This window comes from Emys orbicularis, chromosome 1 (genome assembly GCF_028017835.1).
Source record: "Emys orbicularis isolate rEmyOrb1 chromosome 1, rEmyOrb1.hap1, whole genome shotgun sequence".
In the NCBI taxonomy this organism is placed as follows: Eukaryota; Metazoa; Chordata; order Testudines; family Emydidae; genus Emys; species Emys orbicularis.
The window spans coordinates 305,897,378-305,922,749 of NC_088683.1; the positions used below are offsets into that span (position 1 = coordinate 305,897,378).

Here is a 25,372-nt window from a genome sequence, read left to right on the forward strand (position 1 = left end):
TTATGCTGCTGGATCAATGTGTTAATTCAGAAACAAAGTCTGCCCTAAGTGATAGTTATGCAACACCATGTAATTCATCGAGAATGCATGGGTGGAACTAAAAGCAGAATTTGGACTCTTAAGTGTGTGAAGTCAAAATACAAAGAAACAAATATTCAGGGAGTTGGAAATAAAGAGTAAAAGCAACATTTTAAAGTATTTTGTTTTCTGATAGCATCATTCATATGCTCCTAAAGTTTGCTTATAGGTGATGGTTTCCTGCCGTCAGTTTTCAGTTAGTATGGAGGGCGATGGACAGTATTAATATTTATTGAACTAGTCAAAATAATTGTGACTGTTTTTCATAGTGTAGAATAGGTTAAAGTTTATTTTTGAAGAGCAGAACATTTGGTCACAGTGGTTACATACCTTTTCGTAACTGTTGTTCGAGATATGTTGCTCATGTCCATTCCATTACCCCCCCCCCCCGCCCCTCTGTTGGTAAAAAGGAACTGAGAGGGCATAAGGCCGGCAGCGCCTGATATACCGACTCATGAGCGCGGGACTCCAGGGGGCGTTACAGCCGACCCTACGGATACCGCTAAGACAAAAATCTCTGACGATTCTGCATGTGGGCGCGCACACACCTAGAATGGTATGAACATGAGCAACACATCTCAAAGAACAGGTAGGTAACTGTTTATTCATTGGTTCCACTTTATCCTGAGGCACTAATTTACATATTAGTTTTGCATCATCAAATATCTGTTTTCTTTGTGTTGAAACAGAAAGATTACTTTGGACAGCAGAGAGTGCTTTAATCATTCTTAATAGTCTCTGCTGCAATAGTTTTTTGTAAAGTTTTACTAAACCGGTTTCATTGGATTCCATTTCCTCTGTCTTGCTTCTAATCTCCCCTGTGAAACATTTTATAGACAGGCAGCCCTCCATCAATTAACTAAGTCATGTCCCATCATCCCCAAATATCTCATAAATATAAGTGGTAAGTGACTTTTCTTTGCTCTGAATTTATTTATCTAAATATGCATCTCTTCCTGCCTCTCCCCCTAAAGTGGTAAGATGAACTGGTTGGGCCCACTTTTATTTAGACTTGATTTTCATACATTCTGTATTCAAAGTACCCTGAAATTAAAGCCCTTTTGTGGCAGCAGCATCCTGTAGCCCTCTCTCTTTCAGAGCTCTGAATTCTTCACTCTTCCACTGAAAGGATTAACAGGTGTATGGCTAGGGGGATCTACTTTACAGACACTGCAGTTCACTCCTTTTTCTGTTTCATCATTGAAGCTACCTGTTAAAAACCTCTGTATTGGTCATATATAGACCACATCACTTCAGGACATTCAGACCTAGTGCTAAACAGCTTTGTTTTCTTTTATAGCTACTTGCTGTACCAGTAAGTCACACATACCCCAGTACATAACTTTTATCATAGATCTTCTAAAGAAGCAATAGTCCAGTTTACCAACACATTCAGAAAGCTTCTATTTATGGCTGTGCTTTGCTATCTCCCTACTACCTTACTTAACATGTATTTTCCTTTTGACGTTTCTAAATTGTCTTCCAATGCCAAGAGTTTTTATCCAATCAGGAGTGTGGTTCACAAGTTTTGCTTAGTGACTTGTGATTAGATTTCAATTCTTATACGAACATTCACTCAGTTCTGAAACTGAATTGGAAGTAGACATTCAGACGTAATCTTCCATGTGGAAGAAATTGATAGATGTTAGGGTGTCTGCAGAACTGAGTAGACAGCATAAACGCACAGGTTATATTTAGTTAGGCTTGGCAGAACTAAATTTTTTTTTTTGCAATTTCAATAAGTAATACCAGTTTTAAAATATTTTTTTCCAATTTTGACTATTAGTATTCACAGTTGTGGAAATTATGCTGGGTAGTGTTGGGGTTAGGGTTCAGGCAGTGCTGGTAGCGGAGCTTCTGGGCATGCCCAGCACTGACAGCAGAGCTGCAGGGGGCTCCCTGTACAGCTGAAGGGCCCAAGAGACTGGGGTACAAGGTGCAGAGGAGGCTGTGTCCTGGCCCGGCACAGCAGAGACCCCCTGGCCAGGTCTGCAAGGAGGAGGACGAGCTGTTCAGGTTGCTGCTGAAGGGTTCCTGCCTGGCAACAATGCCACATTCCTTGCTAGAGAGTGGGTGAGCAGGGCCATGACTGCGGAGCTACAGATGGCTCTCTGCGCTGCTGCAGGGCTGATGACTCTCAGTTCCTGCAGCACCAGGTGCACTGGGGAGGCTGCACTCACTCTGACTGTTACCAATGGATATTTTTCGTCCATTTCAGTGTTTCAGCTGAAGTTGACGTTTACAGACATCTACCAATTTACATTGAATCCTGCCAAGCCTATATTTAGTTATCTTCATAACTATAAGAGCTAGACTCATAATTTTTATTGGTTTAGGTATTGGTGCACAGGATGAATTCCCCAGAGTAAAGCATCTGCACCTCAAGCTGTTGCAGTCCTGTCCAGCGTGTCTTGCTTTCCTCTTATTAAATATTTTCTATGGGAAGAGTACATTCTATGTAGTGACTCTTAAACAATATATATACTTATCTTGATGAGATTTAGAGAGGTTTGTTCAGTTTTTGGATTGAAGAGAGATTGGATTAATGCAAATCCTTTGAAGACACAGGAATAGGCATCCCACTTTAGGATACAGGATGCCTTGAAAGAGTAGTAATTGGTTACAAAGCCTTATATCTCCAATTTACTGTGGTGAACATGACCTGGGATAATTCTAATGCAATAGCCTTTGTAAAGGTAGTTGGTAGCTTTTAGTTCAATGTCTGGTGGATACATGTACATAATACAAAAGATACTTACTTGACAGACCACCAAGTTTTACTTATTCCACTGGTTTCTCTATCAGTCATGGGTGAGGGCAGTGTGAGGGAACTTTATAATATTCCTTTCTGTTCACTGCATGTTCTGTGGATAGATGACTTCATTCTCCAGGGATCTTAATCTAGCATCTAGCAATGGCACAATTCACTTTACAAGTTTTTTATTGGCGTTTATTAACAATTGCATTGCTTTATAAAGGATGAAAATCTTCAGGCCTCAGAGCGCAAAACAGCCACTAATTGATACTTTTTAGGAAGAAACTTCTTTTATTGGCAGGTTATACCATTATTGGCAGACAGGGTTTCTTGTGACTTCCTAATCAGGAAAGAGATCTTGGAGTCATCGTAGATAGTTCTCTGAAGACCTCCACACAGTGTGCAGCGGCAGTCAAAAAAGCAAACAGGATGTTAGGAATCGTTAAAAAAGGGATAGAGAATAAGACAGAGAATATCTTATTGCCCTTATATAAATCCATGGAAAGCTCACATTTTGAATACTGCGTACAGATGTGGTCTCCTCATCTCAAAAAGATATACTGGCACTAGAAAAGGTTCAGAGAAGGGCAACTATAATGATTAAGGGTTTGGAACAGGAACTCTCCATATGAGGAGAGATTAAAGAGGCTAGGACTTTTCAGCTTGGAAAAGAGAAGACTAAGGGGCGATATGATAGAGGTATATAAAATCATGAGTGATGTGGAGAAAGTGAATAAGGAAAAGTTATTTACTTGTTCCCATAATATAAGAACTAGGGGCCACCAAATGAAATCAATAGGCAGCAGGTTTAAAACAAATAAAAGGAAGTTCTTCTTCACACAGCGCACAGTCAACCTTTGGAACGCCTTGCCTGAGGAGGTTGTGAAGGCTAGGACTATAACAGGGTTTAAAAGAGAACTAGATAAATTCATGGAGGTTAAGTCCATTAATGGCTATTAGTCAGGATGGGTAAGGAATGGTGTCCCTAGCCTCTGTTTGTCAGAGGGTGGAGCTGGATGGCAGGAGAGAGATCACTTGATCATTACCTGTTAGGTTCACTCCCTCTGGGGCACCTGGCATTGGCCACTGTCAGCAGACAGGATACTGGGCTGGATGGACCTTTATGGCCATTCTTATGTTCTTATGAAAACAGATACTTTGCTACTACACAGTCTAGCCACGTGGCTGAGTATCTAGTTTGAGTAATTGAAACATTAGTGTGGCTTGTTGAAAATATATAAAGCTGCTCCATAATCAGAGCAGCATTATGTACAAGATAATTCTATTAGATTCCAAGCATCATACTTTTTTTCTCTTTTACAGTCTGACTGAGACCCTGGTCACTTTTTACTGATCTCTTTTAGTTTCTGTTTTTGTTTTTTAGTTACACTTCAGAATGTCTAGATGAAAGGTGCTATATGTATGTGTAAAGCAGTCATCTGAATAAACTATATTTAATGTTTGTGCTGTGGAATGCGATATTTGTAATTCAGAACTAAAAACTTCATTTTTTTGTATATATAAAAATGAAAATGTTCACATAGTATATAGCACACTGTTGCTTGAGAAATATTTTCACAACTGTCTGTATAATAATTAGTTTTTGTAGTATTGTAATTATCCATGTAATTGTAGTAATTGCATGTCCAATACTTCTGTGAATTTGAGAATTTTAGTTTTAAAGCTGTGCCATTTTAGTTGGTTTGCTGCAATTTTAGAACTTAATTGCTTTTTTTGGAGACTCTAGAAATCGCTGCTTTTGTTTTTCTTTATTGGAATAGAGAACAGACATACTAAAACAGAGCATGTTCTTAGTTAAGTGCACCAAACTGGCTGAATCAGAGTTCTGCAACATTTTTAAAAAATATATTGGAAGGTTCCAGGCATTCAAGTTAAATTAGCATTCACCTCTTTGTTCTAAGGTGGTGTTTTACCCAATTTAGCCCTGTCCTGCATAGAAACATAAAAAATAAATTCAATCTGTCTGTGGAATGGATCTCCAACTACTAGTGAAATAAAACCTTGTAGCAAAATAAGAAGTCATGTTTTAGAAGTGTTCTAAACAATAAAGAGCAATGTTAAAAAAGTCACCTGTAAAGAATTTTATAGTTGGGATGAAGTAAAATATTTTCTGCATATTAATCATTTTTCAATTCTAAACTTTTCCTGCTAATCAGACCTGTTGTAGATCACTGCTGGGGTTTTGGAATGAGATTTACAGAAATATTTTTATTGTGAAGCCTTCTTCACAGTGTATACTTGTACGAGCTCTTGCCTAATATTTTATATGCATACGCTTACGTTGTGACCTGTGACCAGTCCTGTTGAAATCAATGAGACTATTTGCACAAATAAAGATCTGTAGATTTGGGCCCAAGGACAGAATTACTGTAAACAGTGACTTGGAAAATAAGTGTGAGTACAAATTAATCTTGTCTCCTGCTTATAGTGCTCACCAGATTTCATGATTGTGCAGCTTACTATTCTGAACAGCCCTGATGGTCATGCTTATACTCTGTTCCAGCAAACCTACTTACATCAAAGCAGCTTTGAGGAAAATAAAGGTTCTAGTTTGAGCTATTGTTCTTTTCTAGTTCAGCTCTGTTCTCTTCTTCCCCTGGCAGTAATGGTAACAGCAGTAGCTGGAGCAGTCTTGGTTTAGAAGGAGATATGTATGAGGAGAATTTATCCTTTCCAACATCAGACAGGTTGGTCGAGTCCAAAAATTTAAACAGATAGGTTCCTCATAATTAATGCATGAAATCATCACTTTTGAAGATGAGGGATACAATTAATGTGTTAATCTGATACATTATCAACGTGCTTTTTTCACTTAATCATGACAATGAATTCATACTGAATGGATAAATTCTGCTGTGCTAAAATGCAAATGTCTAATTGCAAAATGAAAAATACCTTTTGTGCATGTTCTGCTTTGCTAGTCTCTAAGTCGTTCATTTGCTTTGTCATGCAAACAAGAGAGCTTGCTTCCTACAGGATTTCTGTTTTGTTTTTTCTTTTGCTTCAGCTTATGAAAACTTTTTAAATTATTTTATAGCGTGGTCTTTAATATGAATAATATAAACTGAAAGAATGCAGTGAACTATTTTGTTTTTTGTAATGAAGCTAAAATAAACTTTCCTGCTTACTCAAAAGTAGCAACATGTTTTTTTCCTTTTTAAAATCCCTTAGAATTTTTTTTCATATTAAGGTAGGATTTCTTTATTAGTTTTTTTTTTTTAAACCTTGGGAACTTGTTAACAAACCCAATTACAACATGAAATGGTGTAAGAAGCAAAGATGCTTTTTCATGGTCATGTTCCTTTTCTCTTTAACACTCATCACTGATTCTTAGGATTGGCTCCATCCATCGTGAATGTATTGGGTATTTGTTAATTCTTTGATATTTTATTTTTAAAATCCAGTGATGGAACAGAAGATAAAGATGAAGACCCCAAGGATGTTGTAGAAGGTAATGATGATTTCAATACAGGTTGCGATAACTGACTTTTGTAATTTTACATGGGTTAGTTTTAATAATTATTTTGCTTTGGTAGTACACACACAGCAATGTGACAACCCTGTTATACAAGGACGTTTACATAGCACACATCAAGTAAGTGTAAAGGGATATTGTTAATCTAGAACCATTTAGGGTATGTCTACCCTGCATCTCGGAGGGAGCGTCCCAGTGTGGCTCCACAAACTTGCAATAGCGGGGCTTAGCATGCTAAATTAGCTGTGTAGACGTTGCTTTGGTGTTGCTACTCAGGCTGGATCTTGGTGGGCTTGAGAGCCTGAATGACAGCCTGAGTTGCAACATCAGACCATGTCTACACAGCTATTTTTAGCATGCTAGCAAAGCCCTGCTAGTGTGAGTTTGTGGACCCGGACTGGGAGGCTACCTTCCGGATGCAGTGTAGATATACCTATAAACACTTTCTAATGCCCTTTAAACTATGGTATATGGAAGATATAGGTTACAATGCTGTTCAGATAATATGTACCTTTATTCACATAAGCCATTGAACTCTGTGTCTAGCTCATTGGAAGTGTAAATTCATGTGTGTCATCATTCTATGGAAGATATTAAATACAGGTGATTTTAACATTTCCACAAGGACTGTATTGAGTGCACATTGGCCCAGATTCTCTGCTGTGCTGTTTCCTTTTACTGAAGCACAGAATAGGATCTGTCAGGGAACTTGTTACAGCTCATTAATTCTGAGGGTAACTCTGCACTGGCTCCAGTGTAGATGTGAGCTGCCAAAGGATTTTACACCAGCAGAGGATAGCTAGAATACATTGTGCTCTGGGCATGCTCCTTCTCTGTCCCTGAGAAGGGCTACTAGGATGATCAGAAGCATGGAAAACATACTTTGAGAGGAGACACGCGGAGCTTGGCTTGTTTAGCCTAACCAAATGAAGGCTGAGGGGAGATATGACTGCTGTATACATACATACATCAGAGGGATAAATACGAGAGAGGGAGAGGCGTTATTTAAGTTAAGCGCCAATGTTAACACAAGAACAAATGGATATAAACTGCCATCAACAAGTTTAGGCTTGAAATTAGACAAAGGGTTCTAATCATCAGAGGAGTGAAGTTCGGAAACAGCCTTCCAAGGGGAGCAGTAGGACCAAAAAACGCAAGTTTCAAAATTGAGCTTGATAAGTTTATGGAGGGGGTGTTATGATGAGCTTGCCTACAGTGGCATGTGGTCCATCTGTGACTGCTAGTAGCAAATATCCGCAACGGCCAGAGACAGGACACTAAATGGGGAGGGCTCTGAGTTACTACATAGAATTCTTTCCTAGGTGTCTGGCTGGTCAGTCTTGCCGACGTGCTCAGGGTCCAGCTGATGACCATGTCGGGGTTTGAAAGAATTTTGGGTCAGATTGGCAGAGACCCTGCCTTCCTCTGCAGCCTGGGGCACGGATCTTTTGCCGATTTAAGCTAGAGTAAATGGTGGATTCTCTGTAACATAAAGTCTTTAAATCATTTTGAGAACTTCAGTAACTCAACCAGAGGATATGGGTCTGTTACAGCAGTAGGTGGGTAAGATTCTGTGATGTGCAGGAGATTAGACTAGATGATCATGTCAGTCTCTTCTGGCCTTAAAATCTATAGGTCTGTGAGCCCGGGGCCAGATGAAGGGGGGGCTTGTGTTAGAGCTGGTTATGACATCTCTGTGCCAGCTGACACTCCCATATATTGGGAAGATGTTTTAGATGGGACCACAAGGAGTTTGCTGACTGACAAGGCCTCTGAAGTGTGAAAGAATAAACCTCTAGTTAACTCTTTCCGCTAGGGAGTGAATTTTGCTGCACAACTTCAGTGACTTGATGTAGGGAAACATACTTTCTGATGTGGAATACAACCACGGTCTTTTGAAAAAATAAATTAGTAGATGTTAAGGAAAAGTAAAGAAAGTTTGGCTTGCCATTAAGCATCTGCAAGAATCTGAGGGAGATGATTGACTAAATTAATCCTGCTTCTACTGTCTTTATCTACACAATTATCTTTTTAATAGCTAATACCTTTTGTGTAATGTAATCAAATTGTATTCTGCTCTGTAGGTATACTACAGTGCCTTCAATATTAAATTGTTAGCTTTCCTTGTGTTTCCTACTTGATTGAAAGAGCCTTAAATTGTAGCATCCACCAAGTGGCTTATAAGTAAAACAGTTCTTGATTTTTAACTTTTTACACAATTCCAAAATGTTTTCTAGAGTTTAATATATTACTCTTTTATTATGGAATTTTGTGGTCCATTTTTCTAGTGCAGCTATTTCCATTTTATCGAGTTATCCACTCATCATTCAATGGAGAGAATTGTTGTTTCTTATCATTTTATTGCTTGCTTTCTGGTATCACCCAAAGACCACAATCAGGATTGTGACCCTTTGTGCATGCTGAGCAAACACACAGGTAGGATAACCCCTGCCCTGAAGAACATTAGAGTATGTCACAGTATGGACAGAAAAATACATACTCTGCATTCATTTGGTAGCTAAGTGTGAAACAAATATAATGCAAATTGCATTCAGTTTTCCTAATGTCTGTTCCATCTGTCAGAATTTCTTGTTAAGTTATCTGTTTAGCTAAATCAGTTCTAATTGTTCTGTTGTGTGGTTAGACTTTATTATGCTATCAGAGAATGACCACTTGTGAAGAGATCATGATTACACTTTATCTGTCTGGGGATTCGGCCTGCTTTGAGCAGGGGGTTGGACTAGATAACGACCTGAGGTCCCTTCCAACCCTGATATTCTATGATTCTATGTCAGTCACTAGTTCTGGCTTCTCTAAACTAAGAGATGGGTGAGGTAATATCTTTTGTTGGACCAACTTCTGTGGATGAAAGAGAGAAGCTTTCAAGCTTATGCAGAGCTCTTCATCTGGTCAGAACTGTGTTAGCTCGAAAGCTTGTCTTTCTCACCAACAGAAGTTGGTTCAATAAAAAAATATCACCTCACCCACTTTCCAATGTGCTGGGGAGTGCTTGACCCCACCCCCACTCCTGTCCTTCCTCCCCCAAGGTCCCCACCTCATCTCTTCCCACCCCTGCTCCACCCCCACCCACTTCTTCCCACCCCACCTCTTCCTCGCTCCCCCCTCCCCCCCGAGCCTCCTGCAGGCCGCGAAACAGCTGATTGCAGCGGGTGGAAGGCATGGGGAGGGATGGGGAGGCGCTGATCGGCGGGGCTTGCTGGTGGGCAGGAGGCGCTGAGAGGAGGGGGAAGTTCCAATAGGGGGGCTGCCAGTGGGTGCTCAGCACCCACCATATTTCCCCATGGCTGCTCCAGCTCCGGAACACCCACAGAGTCGGCACCTATGACCTCACCCACTTTGTCTCTTTAATATCCTGTGACCAGCACAGTCGCAACAACACTGCAAGCATTCTCTAAGCTAATTTTATTTGAGGTACCTTTCCAGCTATAGGATTTCTGGGTGAAGGTCTTCAATTTCCTCAGTGAATAATTAGCATATGAAACCGAAAAGCATGTAATCACTAGGCAAGTCCATCATATGTAGACATGTTACCACATCGTTTTCAATCCATTTAAGTATCAGGGATTTTCTGAAATTAGCATTTTCCTCCTATGACATGTCAAGCTTCCAGGCATATAGCCAAATCATTTCCCCGTTGCCTGCCAAATGTGTACCTACTATTAACTCTTGGTTCCCCCATTGTCAGTTACATTCCTTTCTTTTTATTTTTTCCTCCCAGAGGGCGGGCAGTCCTCTTCATTACAGGATCTCTTTTCCTCCTTGCTGAGCTTTGCCACATTGGTGTGAATTTCAATTAAATTGTGTGCTACAATAGAATTATATAAATTATTCCATGAAAGCCTATAGAAGCTAAACTGATGTAAACTGTGTACTTTAATACAGGCATTTAATACAAATAGTCGTATATCTGGGAAGAAATAATGTAAGCCATACTTAGAGGAAGGGGGGGGGACTGTATTTTGGAAAGCAGTGACTCCAAAAAGGGCGCAATGGTCATCACAGATAACCAACTAAATATGAGCTGCCTTTGTGATGCTGTGGCAGAAAGGGCTAACATGATGCTTAGTTGTATTAATAGTGGAACATCAAGCAGGAGTAGGGAGGTGGCTATTGCCTCTCTGTCTAGCATTGGTGAGATGACTTCTGGAATAGTGCGCCTAATTCTGGTACCTATACTTTAAAAAGGATCTTGAAAAGTTGGAGATGACTCAGAAAAGAGTAGAAAGTATGGTTTGAGTTCTGAAAAAATGTGTCTCAGAGTGAAATGTTAAAGGAGCTCAGTCAACTTAGTGTTTTGTATAGAAGGTTAAGAGGCAGTTTGATCAGTGTGTAATTTGTACAGAGAGAAGTTATATTATACTAAAGGGCTATTTAATCTAGCAGTTGAGAGTTTAACAACAGCCAGTGTTTGAAAGTTGAAGTTAGCAAATTTCAGACTGGAAGTAAAATGCAGATTTTTAACTATGAGGGCAATTAATCATTCAAACATATTATCAGGGGATATGGTAAATTTTCCATCATTTGGACTCTTTTTAAATCAAGATTAGATTTCTTTCTGCCTTCAGGTATGCTTTAGTTCAGCCACAGGTTGTGGAGCTAGTGATGCTTTCCCTTCCCCATCCCAACCTATACAGGAGAATAGGACGCTTTCAGACCAGTGTGTTTTCTAATCTCTGCTACTTGATCAAAATATGTTTGTTAAAATGAGAGTTAAAAATGAGGTATTTAATATATACATTCTCATTAAATACCTAGTTCACCTGTCTCAAAAGAGTCTGCAGTTGACTTGCAGATTTGATTGTTTGCGTTTTATTTTTAATATTAGGTGTGGGGCAGGTAGGAAAGGCATTGCTAATAGTGAATGTTGACATGGAACCACATATGGTGGACCCCCAGCTGAGAACGACCCTGCAGTGGCTGGCGGCTTCTGAAACAGAGGTGTCTGAGCTTCGTTTTCATGACACTGCTACGAAGGAATTCATTCTCGTGAGTACTGCGGTGTTGCCATGTGATTGCAAAGTGTGATTAGATTTTTTTATAATATTTATTATCTGTTTCTGCTGCATTTGCCAATGAAGTATGAGGTATTCAGAGAAATTACTTAATTATTTTAATCCTTAGAGAGAATGAGAGCCTCTTTGTCTCTGAATATAGCATATACAGAATTCTATCAAGTGCTCAGTTAACCATATATTTTAATGACTTATTTCATTTAAATTTAATCAAAAGCAGATAAAATATAAAAGCTTCCCTTTAACTGAATGGACTGCATTTTCAAGCATTATTTTTGCAGCATTTGTTTCAGTTAGCAAAAAATTGACCCTTGCCATTGCCAAGACCTTATCCATACTAGTGAACTTAAATTGCAATTATTTGGTTTATAGCTTTGTGCAATCCCCAGTAGAGCACACCATACTCTCCTGGGACCACACTTTGCTTCCCAATTGTGTAATCATTAATCTCTTCAGCAGAGCTCCAAACCCTTAAAGGGATAGGGCAATCGATTTAAGTGACAGGGCTCATGTAAATATAATCCTGGCATGCCATTATGAGTGCTACACTGGGAGGTAGTGGTCACACAATCCAGAAAGCATCAGAATATGAACTGACTACTGAAACCAGATATTGTATATTGATTGAGCTTTCCCAGTACCTTATTTTGAAGTGGGTTGAAATATTTGAATTACCACAGGTAAAAAATTAGAATACTGTAGTAACATGTTGGATGAAATCAAATGGGATAACAATGGGGAGTCAGAGGATATACTGGGGAAATAGAGTGCCTCTCACAGATTTGTAACCTTTTCATGCACCATGTGAGATTTATGCTTGAACTTAACTAACAAACGACGACCAGGTCAGTCTGACCCAATAACACTTATCATCTTCCTATGGTTTGAAACAAGGTAGCATCAGTGTCATTTCTGGATAACTCAGAAAACTGTCATCAGAGGATTGAAGGTTTGGAGGATGAAAGATTTTCTAAAGTGATTCTTAAAATTTCATTTGTTCTTATTCATTTGGGCTTCATTCCTGATATAGTTTCAGTGTGGACAGTTTATCCAGAGCCCCACTTCAGAATCAGGGCATTATTCTTAATTTCGAGGTTTCCTTTAAAAAAACAAACAAAACAAAACAAAAAAACCCTTGATTCCTATGTACAGTTTCTTCATCTGTAAAATGGGAAAATGCGGCTTATCTGGCTTCTCAAGCACTTTATGTAGTACTGCATAAACGCTAGTTGTTGTTGATTATTTATTAACATTATTTCATAGAATCATAGAATATCAGGGTTGGAAGGGACCTCAGGAGGTCATCTAGTCCAACCCCCTGCTCAAAGCAGGACCTAATCCCCAACTAAATCATTTCTTCCAGATATGATGATTACTTTCCATAAAAACATTTTAACATTCCCAACAAACAATCAGATGTATCAACCAGTAGACACCAAGCATATTGGTCCTAATTCTAGGACCTAGAGTAACTCCTTTGATTTCAGTTCTTTCAGTGAATTAAAAACACCAAACTTCCGAACTCTGTGCATTTCACTTCTTTATTTTGTATTTATTCTGTTTGCTGCTTTTGTGCCTATGAACAGGGCCCCATTGTGCTAGGCTCTGTACAGTAGTGGTAGAGTAGTAGTATGCAGTGTAGAAGACAGTTCCTGCCCTGAAGATGATATAATATAAATAAGATTTAAAAGTAAACAACAGTGTTTTAACCCCACAAGGTCTTTTTATAAAGAATATGATGTAATTGTTTAAATACAGTATTTCGGGGGGGGGGGAGGGGGTTGTGGGCATACAAGCTGATTTTCAAAAATGGGTGCCTAAAATTTCATGCCTCTAAATCCTTATTTAGATACTTTAAGTTACCTACTATTCAGAAGTACACAGCACCGCCCCAACTGGCCATAACTTGAATCCTAATATATAAATAGAAGTACTTCTGAAATAGCTGTCAGGTGAGATGCCACTAAATTGAAATTGACAATCCTTGACACCAAGAGAACAGAGCAACTCCTACTAAAAGATCTCATAAAATCTGAACATATGACCTATATCCTTCCCCTTTTGGGCTTACTGTCTTGGGGCTTGTCACAGTGAATTTTATACACATCTAGATCAGGCCCTTAACTATTTTAAAAAAGGGAAAAAATAATCAATTTTTTTATTTAATAATCAAATTTGTTTTTTTAATCAAATGATAACTCACTTAATGAAAACAACTTTCATCTCCGTATCATGCACACTTAATAAAGCTACCATATCCCTTTTCTGTAAACCCAACAAAGAATCCATTATTCTTAACACTTGCTACCACTCATCAAATGCAGTAACAGGAAGCTCAAGAGAGTTCTGGAAAATGCACAATTTAAAAAGAAAAAAAACAGTGAGCAATATAAATAGCTTTAATAAAGATGACAGTCATTTATAGAGGGAAAAATAATTAAACTGCTGACTCAAAGGAACAAAACTGGACCTAACTATTATAGGCGTCCTGGTCTCCATCCACCCATTTAAAAATACCTCATTCTTCTTCGAGTGCTTGCTCATATGGATTCTAATTAGGTGTGCGCGCGCCGCGTGCACGATCGTCGGAGAATTTTCTACCCTAGCAACACCCGGTGGGTCGGCTGTGGAGCCCCCTGGAGTGGCGCCTTCATGGCGCTGGATATATACCCCAGCCGACCCAGCGCCCCCTCAGTTCATTCTTACCGCCCTGACGGTCGTTGGAACTGTGGAGCGCGGAGCTGTTCTCCACTCTCCCTAGCTTATCCTGTTAATTCTGTAGATAGTTGTAGTTATAGTTGTTGTATAGTGTTAGATAGTTATTCATCTTCGTTTTTAATAGTTATAAATAGTTAGGGGGTTAAGGGGGTTGTTCTCCCCCCTTTTCCCCCCGGCGCATAGCCGGGCTCATGCCCAAGGCTCCTGGCTTTAAGCCGTGCGCGTCCTGCGCTAAGCCTATGCCCACGAGTGATCCGCACGACTCGTGTCTGAAGTGCCTCTGAGAGTCCCATCAGACAGATAAGTGTAAGATCTGTAAGGCCTTCAGACCGAGAACCAAAAAGGAGCAGGACTTTAGGCTTAGGCAGCTCCTCATGGAGGCGGCACTTAGCCTGGATCCTCCCTCGGCGCGCCCTGCCCCGGCACCAAGCGCCTCGGTGCGCAGCGCCCCTGCGGCACCGACCGGTACTGCACCGCGGGCAGAATCGGACACGGCCTCCTTCGGCACCGCGCCCGCCACAGGGGCCTCGGCGCCGGTCCCTGTCTCCGGGACACAAGAAGTCCCGCAAGGCGCAGGAGACTGCTGTCCTGAAGACGCCGGCTCCCCCGGTGCCGGGGGTAGAGCCGCGTCAGCCTTTGGACCGCCAGAAGCAAGTGCCTGCTACACCGTCGACTCCGGCACCGCGGCCGTTGAGTCCGGTGCGGACTGAATCACCACCTCGGTCGGCGGTGGAGCCTTGTCTTCCCTCCACTCCAGAGACCTTCGCGACGGCGAGAGACCTTATTGCTCTCACGGAGCCGGCACCGCCCCAACCTCCGGCACCGTCGGCTCCTCGCGCAGTACAATCCAGGGGCAAGCCTGCCCTGGTGCGCCCGCCATCTCCGGACGTGGACTCACGGCACCGCTCCAGGTCTCGGAGCAGGTCCCGACGCCGCTCGCAGTCCCGGCGCCGACTATCGCCTCGGCACCGGTCGTACTCGCGGCCAAGATCTTCTTCGCGGCACCGCTCTACGTCTCGGCACCGTCACGATCATCGGTACCGATCGGACTCCAGACGTAGTTCTCGGCACCGGTACGAGCGCCGCTCGAGTTCGAGGGGCCGCTCCCGGTACCAGGTCTACTCGCGGTCGTCGTCGTCTAGGTCAAGATCCGGATCTCGGCACCGGCATGGCCACCGGCCCTGATCCCGGTACCGCTCACCGGCACCGCTCAGGGACCGATCACCTCAGGACCGGCACCGATCAGCACCGTATCATCCTGAGCCGATTTCGACGCGTTCGGCACCGCTTTGGCCCTCGAGATCAGCATCTCGTTCCTCCGATGGGGCCTCCAGATCGGCATACCCTCCTCAGGGTCAGGCTGCTGCGGCTGACTTGGGCCACTGGCAGGAGGTGGCCGAGGACCCTGCACAGGGACCTGTGCACTGGTCGTTCTGGACCCCGTGGGCATATCACCAGGCGCAGGGGGCTCCACCATCAGCCTCTCGCTCGGCACGCTCTGAGCCCAGGGTCCCGGAGGCCACTATCTCCCGCCCTCCCCCAGGGGGCATGGAGGCTCCCGTGCCTACACCACCTGAGGCCCTGGACCCAGGGGCAGGCGATGCTCCGCTTCAGGGACCCCTGGAGCAGGACCCGCCATTGGACTCCTTGCCACCTGAGGCATCCTCCTCATCTTCCCCAGATGAGGCGGTGGCGAGCACAACCGCCATAGGTCAGCCCCCGATAGATCTTCGTGCCCACCAGGACCTATTACGTAGGGTGGCGCGTAATATGGATCTCCAGGCGGAGGAGATAGTAGAGGTACAGGACCCGGTGGTGAGCATCCTCTCGGCTGATGCCCCATCCAGGGTGGCATTACCTCTGATACGCATGATTCAGGCTAATGCCACTACAATATGGCAAACTCCTGCCTCTATTCCACCCACAGCCAGAGGGGTGGAAAGGAAGTACTTTGTCCCGTCCAAGGACTACGAGTACCTATATGAACATCCCCAACCATGTTCACTAGTGGTGTCATCGGTGAACGCACGGGAGCGTCACGGCCAGCAGGCTGCAGCGCCCAAATCGAAGGACGCTAAGCGCTTCGATTTGTTTGGGCGTAAGGTGTATTCAGCGGGAGGGCTACAACTCAGAGCGGCTAACCAGCAGGCGCTCTTGAGCCGCTACAACTTTAATTCCTGGAACTCTATGGGGAAATTTAAAGAGTTGGTTCCCCAAGACTCAAGGGAAGAGTTCGGGGCCCTAGTGGAGGAGGGTAAGAAGGTGGCACGGACCTCCTTACAGGCCTCCTTGGACATAGCGGACTCGGCCACGAGGACGCTGGCCTCAGGTATCGCCATGCGGCGAGTCTCCTGGCTCCAGGTCTCGGGCTTGCCGCCGGAACTGCAGCAGACCCTGCAGGATTTACCCTTTGAGGGCCACGGGCTGTTCTCAGAGAAGACGGACTCTCGGCTGCAGAGCCTCAAGGACTCGAGAACGATCATGGCCCCAGCACAGACCCTTTAGGCCGCAGCCTCAAAGGTTCTACCCTCCACCGCCTCGTCAGAGACAGGACTTTGCCAGAAGGCGGGGCCGAGGTGGTAGGCGAAGGTCGACTGGCCCTCAACCCGGTCAGAACCAGGGGCCGCCTAGGCCACCTTCAGGCCCTAGGCAGAACTTTTGAAGGTGCGGTCGAGGACGGCGCCCCAGCCACTACCCAGGATCCAGCTCCCTCCTTTCGGGATCGCCTCTCCCGTTTCCACCGTGCTTGGTCCCTTATAACCTCGGACCGTTGGGTCCTTCGCACGGTGGAGAGGGGATACGCTCTCCAGTTTTCTTCGTCCCCCCCTCCCCGTCCCTCTTCAGGGACTCTTCTCACGAGCATCTCCTTACACAGGAGGTTTTTGGGCTCCTCTCTATGGGGGCAGAGTTAAGGGGCAGGGGGTTTTATTCCCGCTACTTCCTGATCCCCAAGTCAAAAGGGGGTCTGCGACCCATCTTAGACTTACGCGGACTCAACAAATTCATAGTAAAGTTGAAGTTCCGCATGGTATCATTGGGGACCAATATCCCTTCCCTGGATCCTGGAGACTGGTTCGCCGCCCTCGACATGAAGGACGCATATTTTCATATAGCGATCTGTCCGCCTCACAGGCGCTTCCTGCGATTTGTCGTAAACAAGGTGCACTACCAATTTGCAGTCCTTCCCTTCGGCTTGTCCTCGGCTCCCAGAGTGTTCACAAAATGTATGGCTGTCGTGGCAGCATACCTTTGTCGACAAGGGATACAGGTGTTCCCGTACTTAGACGACTGGCTAGTACGCGGCCGCACCAGAGACCAAGTTCAAGCTCACGTCCACATAATAATACAAACATTCCACGAGTTGGGCATTCTACTCAACAAAGAGAAGTCCACTCTAGAGCCAACCCAGAGGATAGAATTTATTGGAGCAGTCCTAGACTCCAGACGTGCCCGAGCTATTCTACCAGACAATCGCTTTCATACCGTCACAAGCGTCATTCGAGGGCTCAGGGCCTTTCCGATTACCACAATAAGGACGTGCCTTGCCCTGTTGGGTCACATGGCCTCTTGCACTTACGTAACCAGGCATACCAGACTGCGGCTTCGCCCACTTCAGGCCTGGGTATCATCGGTGTACCGTCCTTATTGGGACAACCTAAACATGGTGGTCACGGTTCCGAGCTCGGTCTTGACCTCCCTCACCTGGTGGCTGGATCACAAGGCGGTTTGCGCAGGAGTGCCGTTTCACGCCCCACAACCCTCCCTACACCTGGTCACAGACGCTTCATCTCTAGGATGGGGCGCTCACCTCGGGGAGCACCATACCCAGGGCCTGTGGACCGCACCCCAACTAGCCCTGCACATCAATGTTCGAGAGCTGATGGCGGTGCGCCTGGCGTGCCAGGCATTTCTCAATCTCCTACAGGGCCGTTGTGTGTTAGTTGTCACCGACAACACCACGGCAATGTTTTACATCAACAAGCAAGGAGGAGCCCGCTCGTCGCTTCTGTGCCAAGAGGCCATTCGCCTGTGGGACTTCTGCATCGCCCACTTGATACATCTCACGGCATCGTTTCTTCCTGGAGTCCAGAATACACTAGCGGACCGTCTCAGCAGGTCCTTCCAGACACACGAGTGGTCAGTTCACCCAGACATCATCTATTCCGTCTTCCAGAGGTGGGGATTTCCCCAGGTCGACCTGTTTGCATCTCGAGCCAACAGGAAGTGCCATGCATTCTGCTCCCTACAAGGGCGAGCTCTGGGCTCTCTGTCGGACGCGTTCCTTCTACCCTGGAAAGACCACCTGTTCTACGCTTTCCCTCCATTTCCACTGGTCCACAGGGTACTGCTCAAGCTCCGCAGAGACCAGGCACGGGTAATTCTAGTCGCTCCAGCTTGGCCAAGGCAGCACTGGTACACCACACTGTTGGAGCTATCGGTTCAAACCCCGATCACACTTCCCTTGTGTCCAGATCTCATCTCTCAGGACCACGGCCGACTATGTTACCCCGACCTGCAATCGCTCCACCTCACGGCGTGGATGCTCCATGGCTGAATCAGACAGAGCGGCAATGCTCGCAGTCCGTCCAGCAGATTCTGCTGGGAAGTAGAAAGCCCTCTACACGGACCACTTACTTAGCCAAGTGGAAACGGTTCTCCTGTTGGTGCGAGCAGCGAGCCACATCCCCCTTGCAGGCGCCTATTCCTCTCATACTTGAATATCTCCTATCCCTAAAACAGCAGGGCTTGGCGATATCTTCGATCAGGGTTCACCTCGCCGCTATTTTGGCGTTCCACCCAGGAGAACTCGCTTCCTCGGTCTTCTCTAACCCTATGGTCGTTAGATTCCTCAAGGGCTTAGACCGACTGTACCCACAGCAACGCCAGCCGGTTCCGACGTGGGATCTCAACCTGGTTCTCTCCAAGCTCACAGGGCCTCCGTTCGAGCCATTGGCTACCTGTTCACTCCTGTACCTATCCTGGAAGACAGCCTTCCTTGTAGCCATCACCTCAGCACGGCGCGTTTCTGAACTCAGGGCGCTTACGTCAGAGCCCCCATACACTGTTTTCCATAAGGACAAGGTGCAGCTTCGCCCCCACCCTGCCTTTCTTCCCAAGGTAGTCTCACCTTTTCACGTGAACCAGGATATATTTCTCCCGGTCTTCCATCCTAAGCCGCACGCTACTCGCCAAGACCAGCGTTTGCATTCTTTGGACGTACGCAGGGCCCTGGCTTTCTATATTGACCGTACAAAGCCGTTTAGGAAGACGACACAACTCTTCGTTGCAGTGGCCGACCGGATGAAAGGCTCACCGGTCTCCTCACAGTGCCTGTCCTCTTGGATCACGTCCTGTATTCGTGCTTGCTACGACCTGGCCGGTGTCCCGACGCCGCGCCTCACCGCTCACTCCATGAGGGCCCAGGCCTCCTCGACTGCCTTCCTGGCTCAAGTCCCGATCCAGGACATTTGTAGAGCTGCAGTTTGGTCGTCAGTCCACACATTCACCGCTCACTATGCACTGGTGCAGCAATCCAGAGACGATGCTGCATTCGGGTCAGCGGTTTTGCACACAGCAATGTCTCACTCCAACCCCACCACCTAGGTAAGGCTTGGGAGTCACCTAATTGGAATCGATATGAGCAAGCACTCGAAGAAGAAAAGATGGTTACTCACCGTTGTAACTGTTGTTCTTCGAGATGTGTTGCTAATATCCATTCCAAACCCGCCCCCCTTCCCCACTGTTGGAGTAGCCGGTAAGAAGGAACTGAGGGGGCGCTGGGTCGGCTGGGGTATATATCCAGCGCCATGAAGGCGCCACTCCAGGGGGCTCCACAGCCGACCCACCGGGTGTTGCTAGGGTAGAAAATTCTCCGACGATCGTGCACGCGGCGCGCGCACACCTAATTGGAATGGATATGAGCAACACATCTCGAAGAACAACAGTTACAACGGTGAGTAACCGTCTTTTTCTACTTGAGTAAACTGAAATATATAGCTGTACTGATGACAGTAGGAAATAGACCAGTCTGATGAAGAAAGTATGGGCTTGACCTTTGAACCCTGAATTGAAACAATAAGATTTAGAAGAGCCAGATGCCGTCTTTGCATCTTTGTTTTATTATATTTTTACTTTCCCAGTATATGAATTACAAAAACTGATAAAGTGTTTACAATATATTTACTTAGCCACTAGAAAATAATCCTGTTTAAGAACATCAGCCAAATTTATGTTTGGATTATGACAATTGAGCAGCCTCACTTCTGGAATCTTCATGAAATAGTCTCCAAAGTGGGGTGCGCAAGAGGATCCTTGGGGGGTGCACAGCAGGAGGAGCGCTTTTTTTTTTTTGCTTTGGCAAAAATGGTAGAGCCGGCGCGGCAGGGGGTGCGTACTCAAAAAATTTTTACTGAAAAAAAGTGAAAAGTCAAAAAATGTATTATGACTTTTTTGAAATTTTTTCCTTTTTTTTTGGTTGGCCATAACTGTTTTCCAAATTCGACATCATTTGCTAATAGTTTCTGTGCCTCAAAAAATTAAATTTAGTATTTGCCAGTTTTTTAATATTTGCCGAGGTCTACTCTACTCATTTAGATAAGAGTGGTAGATGTGCTATAAATCTATTTTTTTTGTATTTTAACTTCCTCTTGATGTGGAATATTTGTTAGAGAGGGGATTCAAGCTGGACTAACAGCCTTCAGTTACTGAAGACAAGCATGGATGAGCTAAATGTAAAGAAAAACAGTGGGTGCAGTGGTGGAAGAAACCAGAATAAAAGGTTGTAAAACTTGAGGCTTGCAAAACATGTTAATTTGTCACTGTCTCACAGTGCTTAGTATATATCTAATATATGAGGATTCCTGGCTCAGACCTCTGAGGGAAAAGTAGTTTCCAACTACACTGACTCTGCTTGTAAGTGGAAGTTCAACTTATACTTTTTGTTTGTTTGTTTTCTTTGGAGACATTGAAATTTCCTAACTGGAGACTGTGTTTCCATTGAGGGCAGAGTGTATATATACAACCAAACCACACTATATGTTGTGAAAGGAAAATCCACATCCTTATATTAATCCTTACTTTTGTCTTTAACAGTATTACATGTGTACTATTGGGGGTGGTAGCAAATGTATTAATCTTAAGTTCAGAATTTCCTGTTTTCTGCAACCCCCATCAACCACAGACCACATTGCTGTGGGACCATATCACTTGAAAATGTCACTTCCTTGAGAAGAAATTTTTATGGAAACTAACTTAAAAAAATGTTTGGTCCTTGAGGAAGTTTTGTTTTTATAGCTGTGGAATAATGTTTAACTCTTCACAGCTGGTTTTCTAATAAGACCTGATGTTTCAAGGAGAATTTTCATAACTGTCAATCATTCAAGCTATTTATTTCACTAGCTTAAATATTTTTGTTGTTGTTTCTCTAGCTTTCAAAAAGACTGAGAGAGAGAGACTGGAAAGTGGGAGATCTCTTGCAAGCAGTGCTGAAATACTGTGAAATGATGGAGAAGATGTCTGATGGGGATAGACTTCTGAATAAACCTTTATTTGGCTGGCTTCTGGAAAATGTCTGAAAAATCCAAAGACCCAGTATTCTTCCCTTCATGTCTTCTTTAGAAGGAGACATGAAGGACAAAGATGTATAGCGTTAAAATTTAACTGACAAATGGTCTATTAACTGTCAGCATTTTAAGAGACTTTGGGGTGAAAGTAAATATAGCTGTTCTGTAAGTATTTTGTGACACTGTGTACGGTATGTTTATCCAGTGCATATCTTCATAATTGATATCAGGGTATTGTGTCCATCCACGCATATTTGTATATACTGCTGTGTTCAGACTATAGAATGTGCATGAAGAAAGATCTTGTCCATGGACAATAGTTGACAGGTGATAAAACAGGATATACAGGGATTCCCACTGTATTGGTATAGTTGTTTATAATTGGAGGCATACTATATTAATAGCATTATTAAGTTTGAATTGCTAAAGAAACATGTTTCAATTTTACATGCAACCATTTTTATTGCAAATTCTATGTTTTGAAGCATTTTGATATGTTGGTATGACATATTAATGCATTAGAAATAGTAAGTACTTGTTGGAGATTTTCCTCTTGGAATTTTGCCGTCTTTTCAGAAAAACAGTTCCTTATCCCTAATCCTCCACATATAAATGATTTTTGTGTCACAAATTGATCTTCTGAATAAGGACCACTTTAAAATAGTAAATTTTCTTAAAATATAAAAAGAGAAAAGTTTTGTAAATTGGTTGTCATTTTTCTTCAATACCTTTTCCTAAAATTCTTGTTTTAAAGGAAGCCATTCAATCAAGTCTTTAAACAAATGGAACTGTGAGGTTGGTTACTAATGCTGTCTAGTTGTCCTATGGTTGAAGGGTTTGTCTGTGTCTTTACATGCCTATTGGTTTGTAAGTGCTAATAGTTAATCATCTTGTTTTGTTTTACAGACCCTTTAGGGGATAAAGTGCTCCCTGACGAATACCAGGATGCTATCTCAAAAGTGATGTCACTGCAAGAGAATCATGGGGCCTTATCTATTTTGGGTGGCTGTAGGAATTTAAACAGCCAGCTGACTTTAAAGGACTGTAGCTGTTTAAATCACCAAATTTAGAACCAGATCCTAGGAAGTTGAGAACTTACAATGGAAATTGCATATGCTCAGCAACTCGCACAATTTCATCTTTGGTTACAGATAAGGGTCCATGCATATAGCTGGTGAGCCCACCAGCACTTTCCTTGCAGTGCCATTGTGCCTTGAAAAAGTATGTGAGTGCTCATCTTTTAGCCATTACAGTAATCTATAAAAAGACCACCCCCTGCCAACATTGGAATGTGGTTAAGATAAAGGTCCTTCTTCAAACCAAACTGAAAGATGACTTAACTTTTAAGGGGAGTCCTCTTTTGTGGGTGTGAGAGTGAGTGTGTGTGTATGTATGTATGTATGTATGTGTATAATATATATAAAAAAATTAATGTATACAACCTAGACCACTGACACCAGTTTACATTTCCAGTTTCTTATGTCTGCTCAGGTACTGTTACCTGAGTTTAATTTCATGTTTCTGTATCATCTCATTAATTGAAAAAACAATTGGTGCCTCATGGCAAAATTAAAAAAAAACCTATTTAGAGATAATTTTGTTTCATATGGGCAATTTGGTCTCGTGGATTTAAGTATAGCACAAGGAGACAGTTCTAATCCTAGTTTTGCTTCTGATTTGCTGTGTGCCCTTGCCCAAATTACTTAACTTCTTTGTCTTAAGTCCCCCAGTGTGTATAATGCAAATAATGACAATTGTTTTTTACAGTGCTTTGAAAATATGAAGAATTAAGGTTTGTTGTTTTGTCATTCTCCCCAAGCCCCACCCTCCTCCCTCCCCAAAAAATATATTTTTCAGGGGCTTATGTTTTCCTGGTATGTGTGCATGTGCATGGTTGGTTGATTGTCTTTTTTGTTTTCTTTTTGTTTTTTTTGAGAACGTTGGCTCTTTCTGCTTAGTCCTCATTTGAAACCAAGCTCCGTTTGTGACCTCTCCCATTTGCCAGAGCAATCAATAGAATTATCACAAATAGAAAATTGACTTTAAGTGATAAGCAACACGAGCCAAATGAATCTTAAAAACAATTCCATTGTGCCAAATTCTGCTCTGATTTACGCTCTTTGCAATCCCAGTAGTGATCTTTCAAGGGTTGAAGGACAGCACAGAATATTGGTCCAAGGTTTCCAAGTCCCCATTAGTGTCCCAAATTAAAACAGGGATGAGAAATACAAAAAATAATGTAAATACACAACTGTCTGTAAAAAGAACAGTTTTCCAAAAACTTCCATGCAGCATCAACAGATTAACAAATTTGTAGAATATGATGGATTTCTAAAAAGTCGGTTAACAGATTATCACTTTTTTATGAGGCTGGTTTTCTACAAAAGGTAGACAGATGAGCAGGTTCTTTGACATGTATGAAGGTTTAAACAGTAGTTAAGCAGGAAATAGTTCATTTACATTAAAACGATAGTATAACTTTTAAAAAGTGATTCTTGCTTAGAGACTTTGGCCCCAAATATATCCACGGTTTAACTGCATTGACTTAAGTGGTACATCAGGAATGAATTTGACCCATTAGCTTTTTCTCTAAGTAACAATTAGAACAGATTTGAAATATATGTGTATAGGTTTTTGATGGAAAATACTTAATTTTTACTTTAAAGTAGATAATATTTTTACAAATCTTCTTTAAATTTATATTAAGGCATTGTCATCTGGCTTCAGGACTCTTTCAATTACCAGTTGGATATTAAAAATAGGAGACAAGTTTACTGATAATTTAACTTTCATGCAATTGTCATTAAATAAACAAAACTATAACATTTCGTGGGAATCCTTATCCTGAACAAATCTGATTGACATAATCTGTCCAGTTAATGAGGAAAATTGTCTTCTATTCTAAAGTGAATCAAAGGTTATTCCATAAACTAGTTTATTTAAACCATTCCCTTCAGTGTACAAGTGTAATGAAATGAAAATTCACCGTGAACGAGACAGTGGGCCAAATGATGATCTCTCAAACCAGACCAAATCTGAAGTATCTCCAGGATTTAGACCAGTTTAATAGAGCAGAATTTATCCCATTATGTGTATTGTGTGTATGTACTGGCATACTAAAATTAGGGAAACTTGTTTTGGTTATTCTTTAATTTTAGATTGATAGAAATATATGCAATAGCTACACTGTTCCAGAATACCATTTAGTAACCAAATTATAAATATATCTTTGGTATTTTGAAAATTGGTAATGTTTTGATATATTTTATAAGATTCTGTAGTTAAAGCACGTTAAGAAGGGTCCCTCTATAAAGTAGCAGTGAAAATGACAATGTTAAAACAAATATATTTTCTCTTCCAATTTGTAAAACAAGATGCAAACAAAAGCCTTAATATTAGGATTTTTTTAAAACATTTCTAACAAGCCCATATGGTAAAATGCCATTAGCAAGATCTAGTGTTTCGCTTTCAAAATGAGAACACGAAATAACTCAAGCCTAGGCACTTACTTAAAAGTGATATAAATAGTACATCTATCCTTGGTGCTCTTTGAGCGAAAAAAATCACCATTCCGGAACTTATGACGTCTCTCAAAGATGTATCAGCTTTTGAATGTTAAATTTTTCTAATGTAACTGTATCTGTGGGACCTCTTCTGTAAAGAGATGCTCAGACTTGGGAAGGTGGGAACGCAGTAAGTAGTAAACATTGTCACCAGCACAAGAGGAGCT

General features: G+C 42.7%; 1 protein-coding gene across 1 annotated transcript in view; it reads left to right on the plus strand.

Moving 5' to 3' along the window:
- Positions 1-21,654, plus strand: part of AKAP11 (A-kinase anchoring protein 11) — a 73,453-nt gene extending 51,799 nt beyond the window's left edge. The window contains exons 9-12 of the mRNA XM_065423390.1: positions 5,428-5,541; positions 6,259-6,305; positions 11,176-11,336; positions 21,508-21,654. Coding sequence (XP_065279462.1) covers positions 5,428-5,541; positions 6,259-6,305; positions 11,176-11,336; positions 21,508-21,654 — 469 coding nt within the window. The remainder of the gene's footprint in view (positions 1-5,427; positions 5,542-6,258; positions 6,306-11,175; positions 11,337-21,507) is intronic.
- Positions 21,655-25,372: the final 3,718 nt, after the last annotated feature.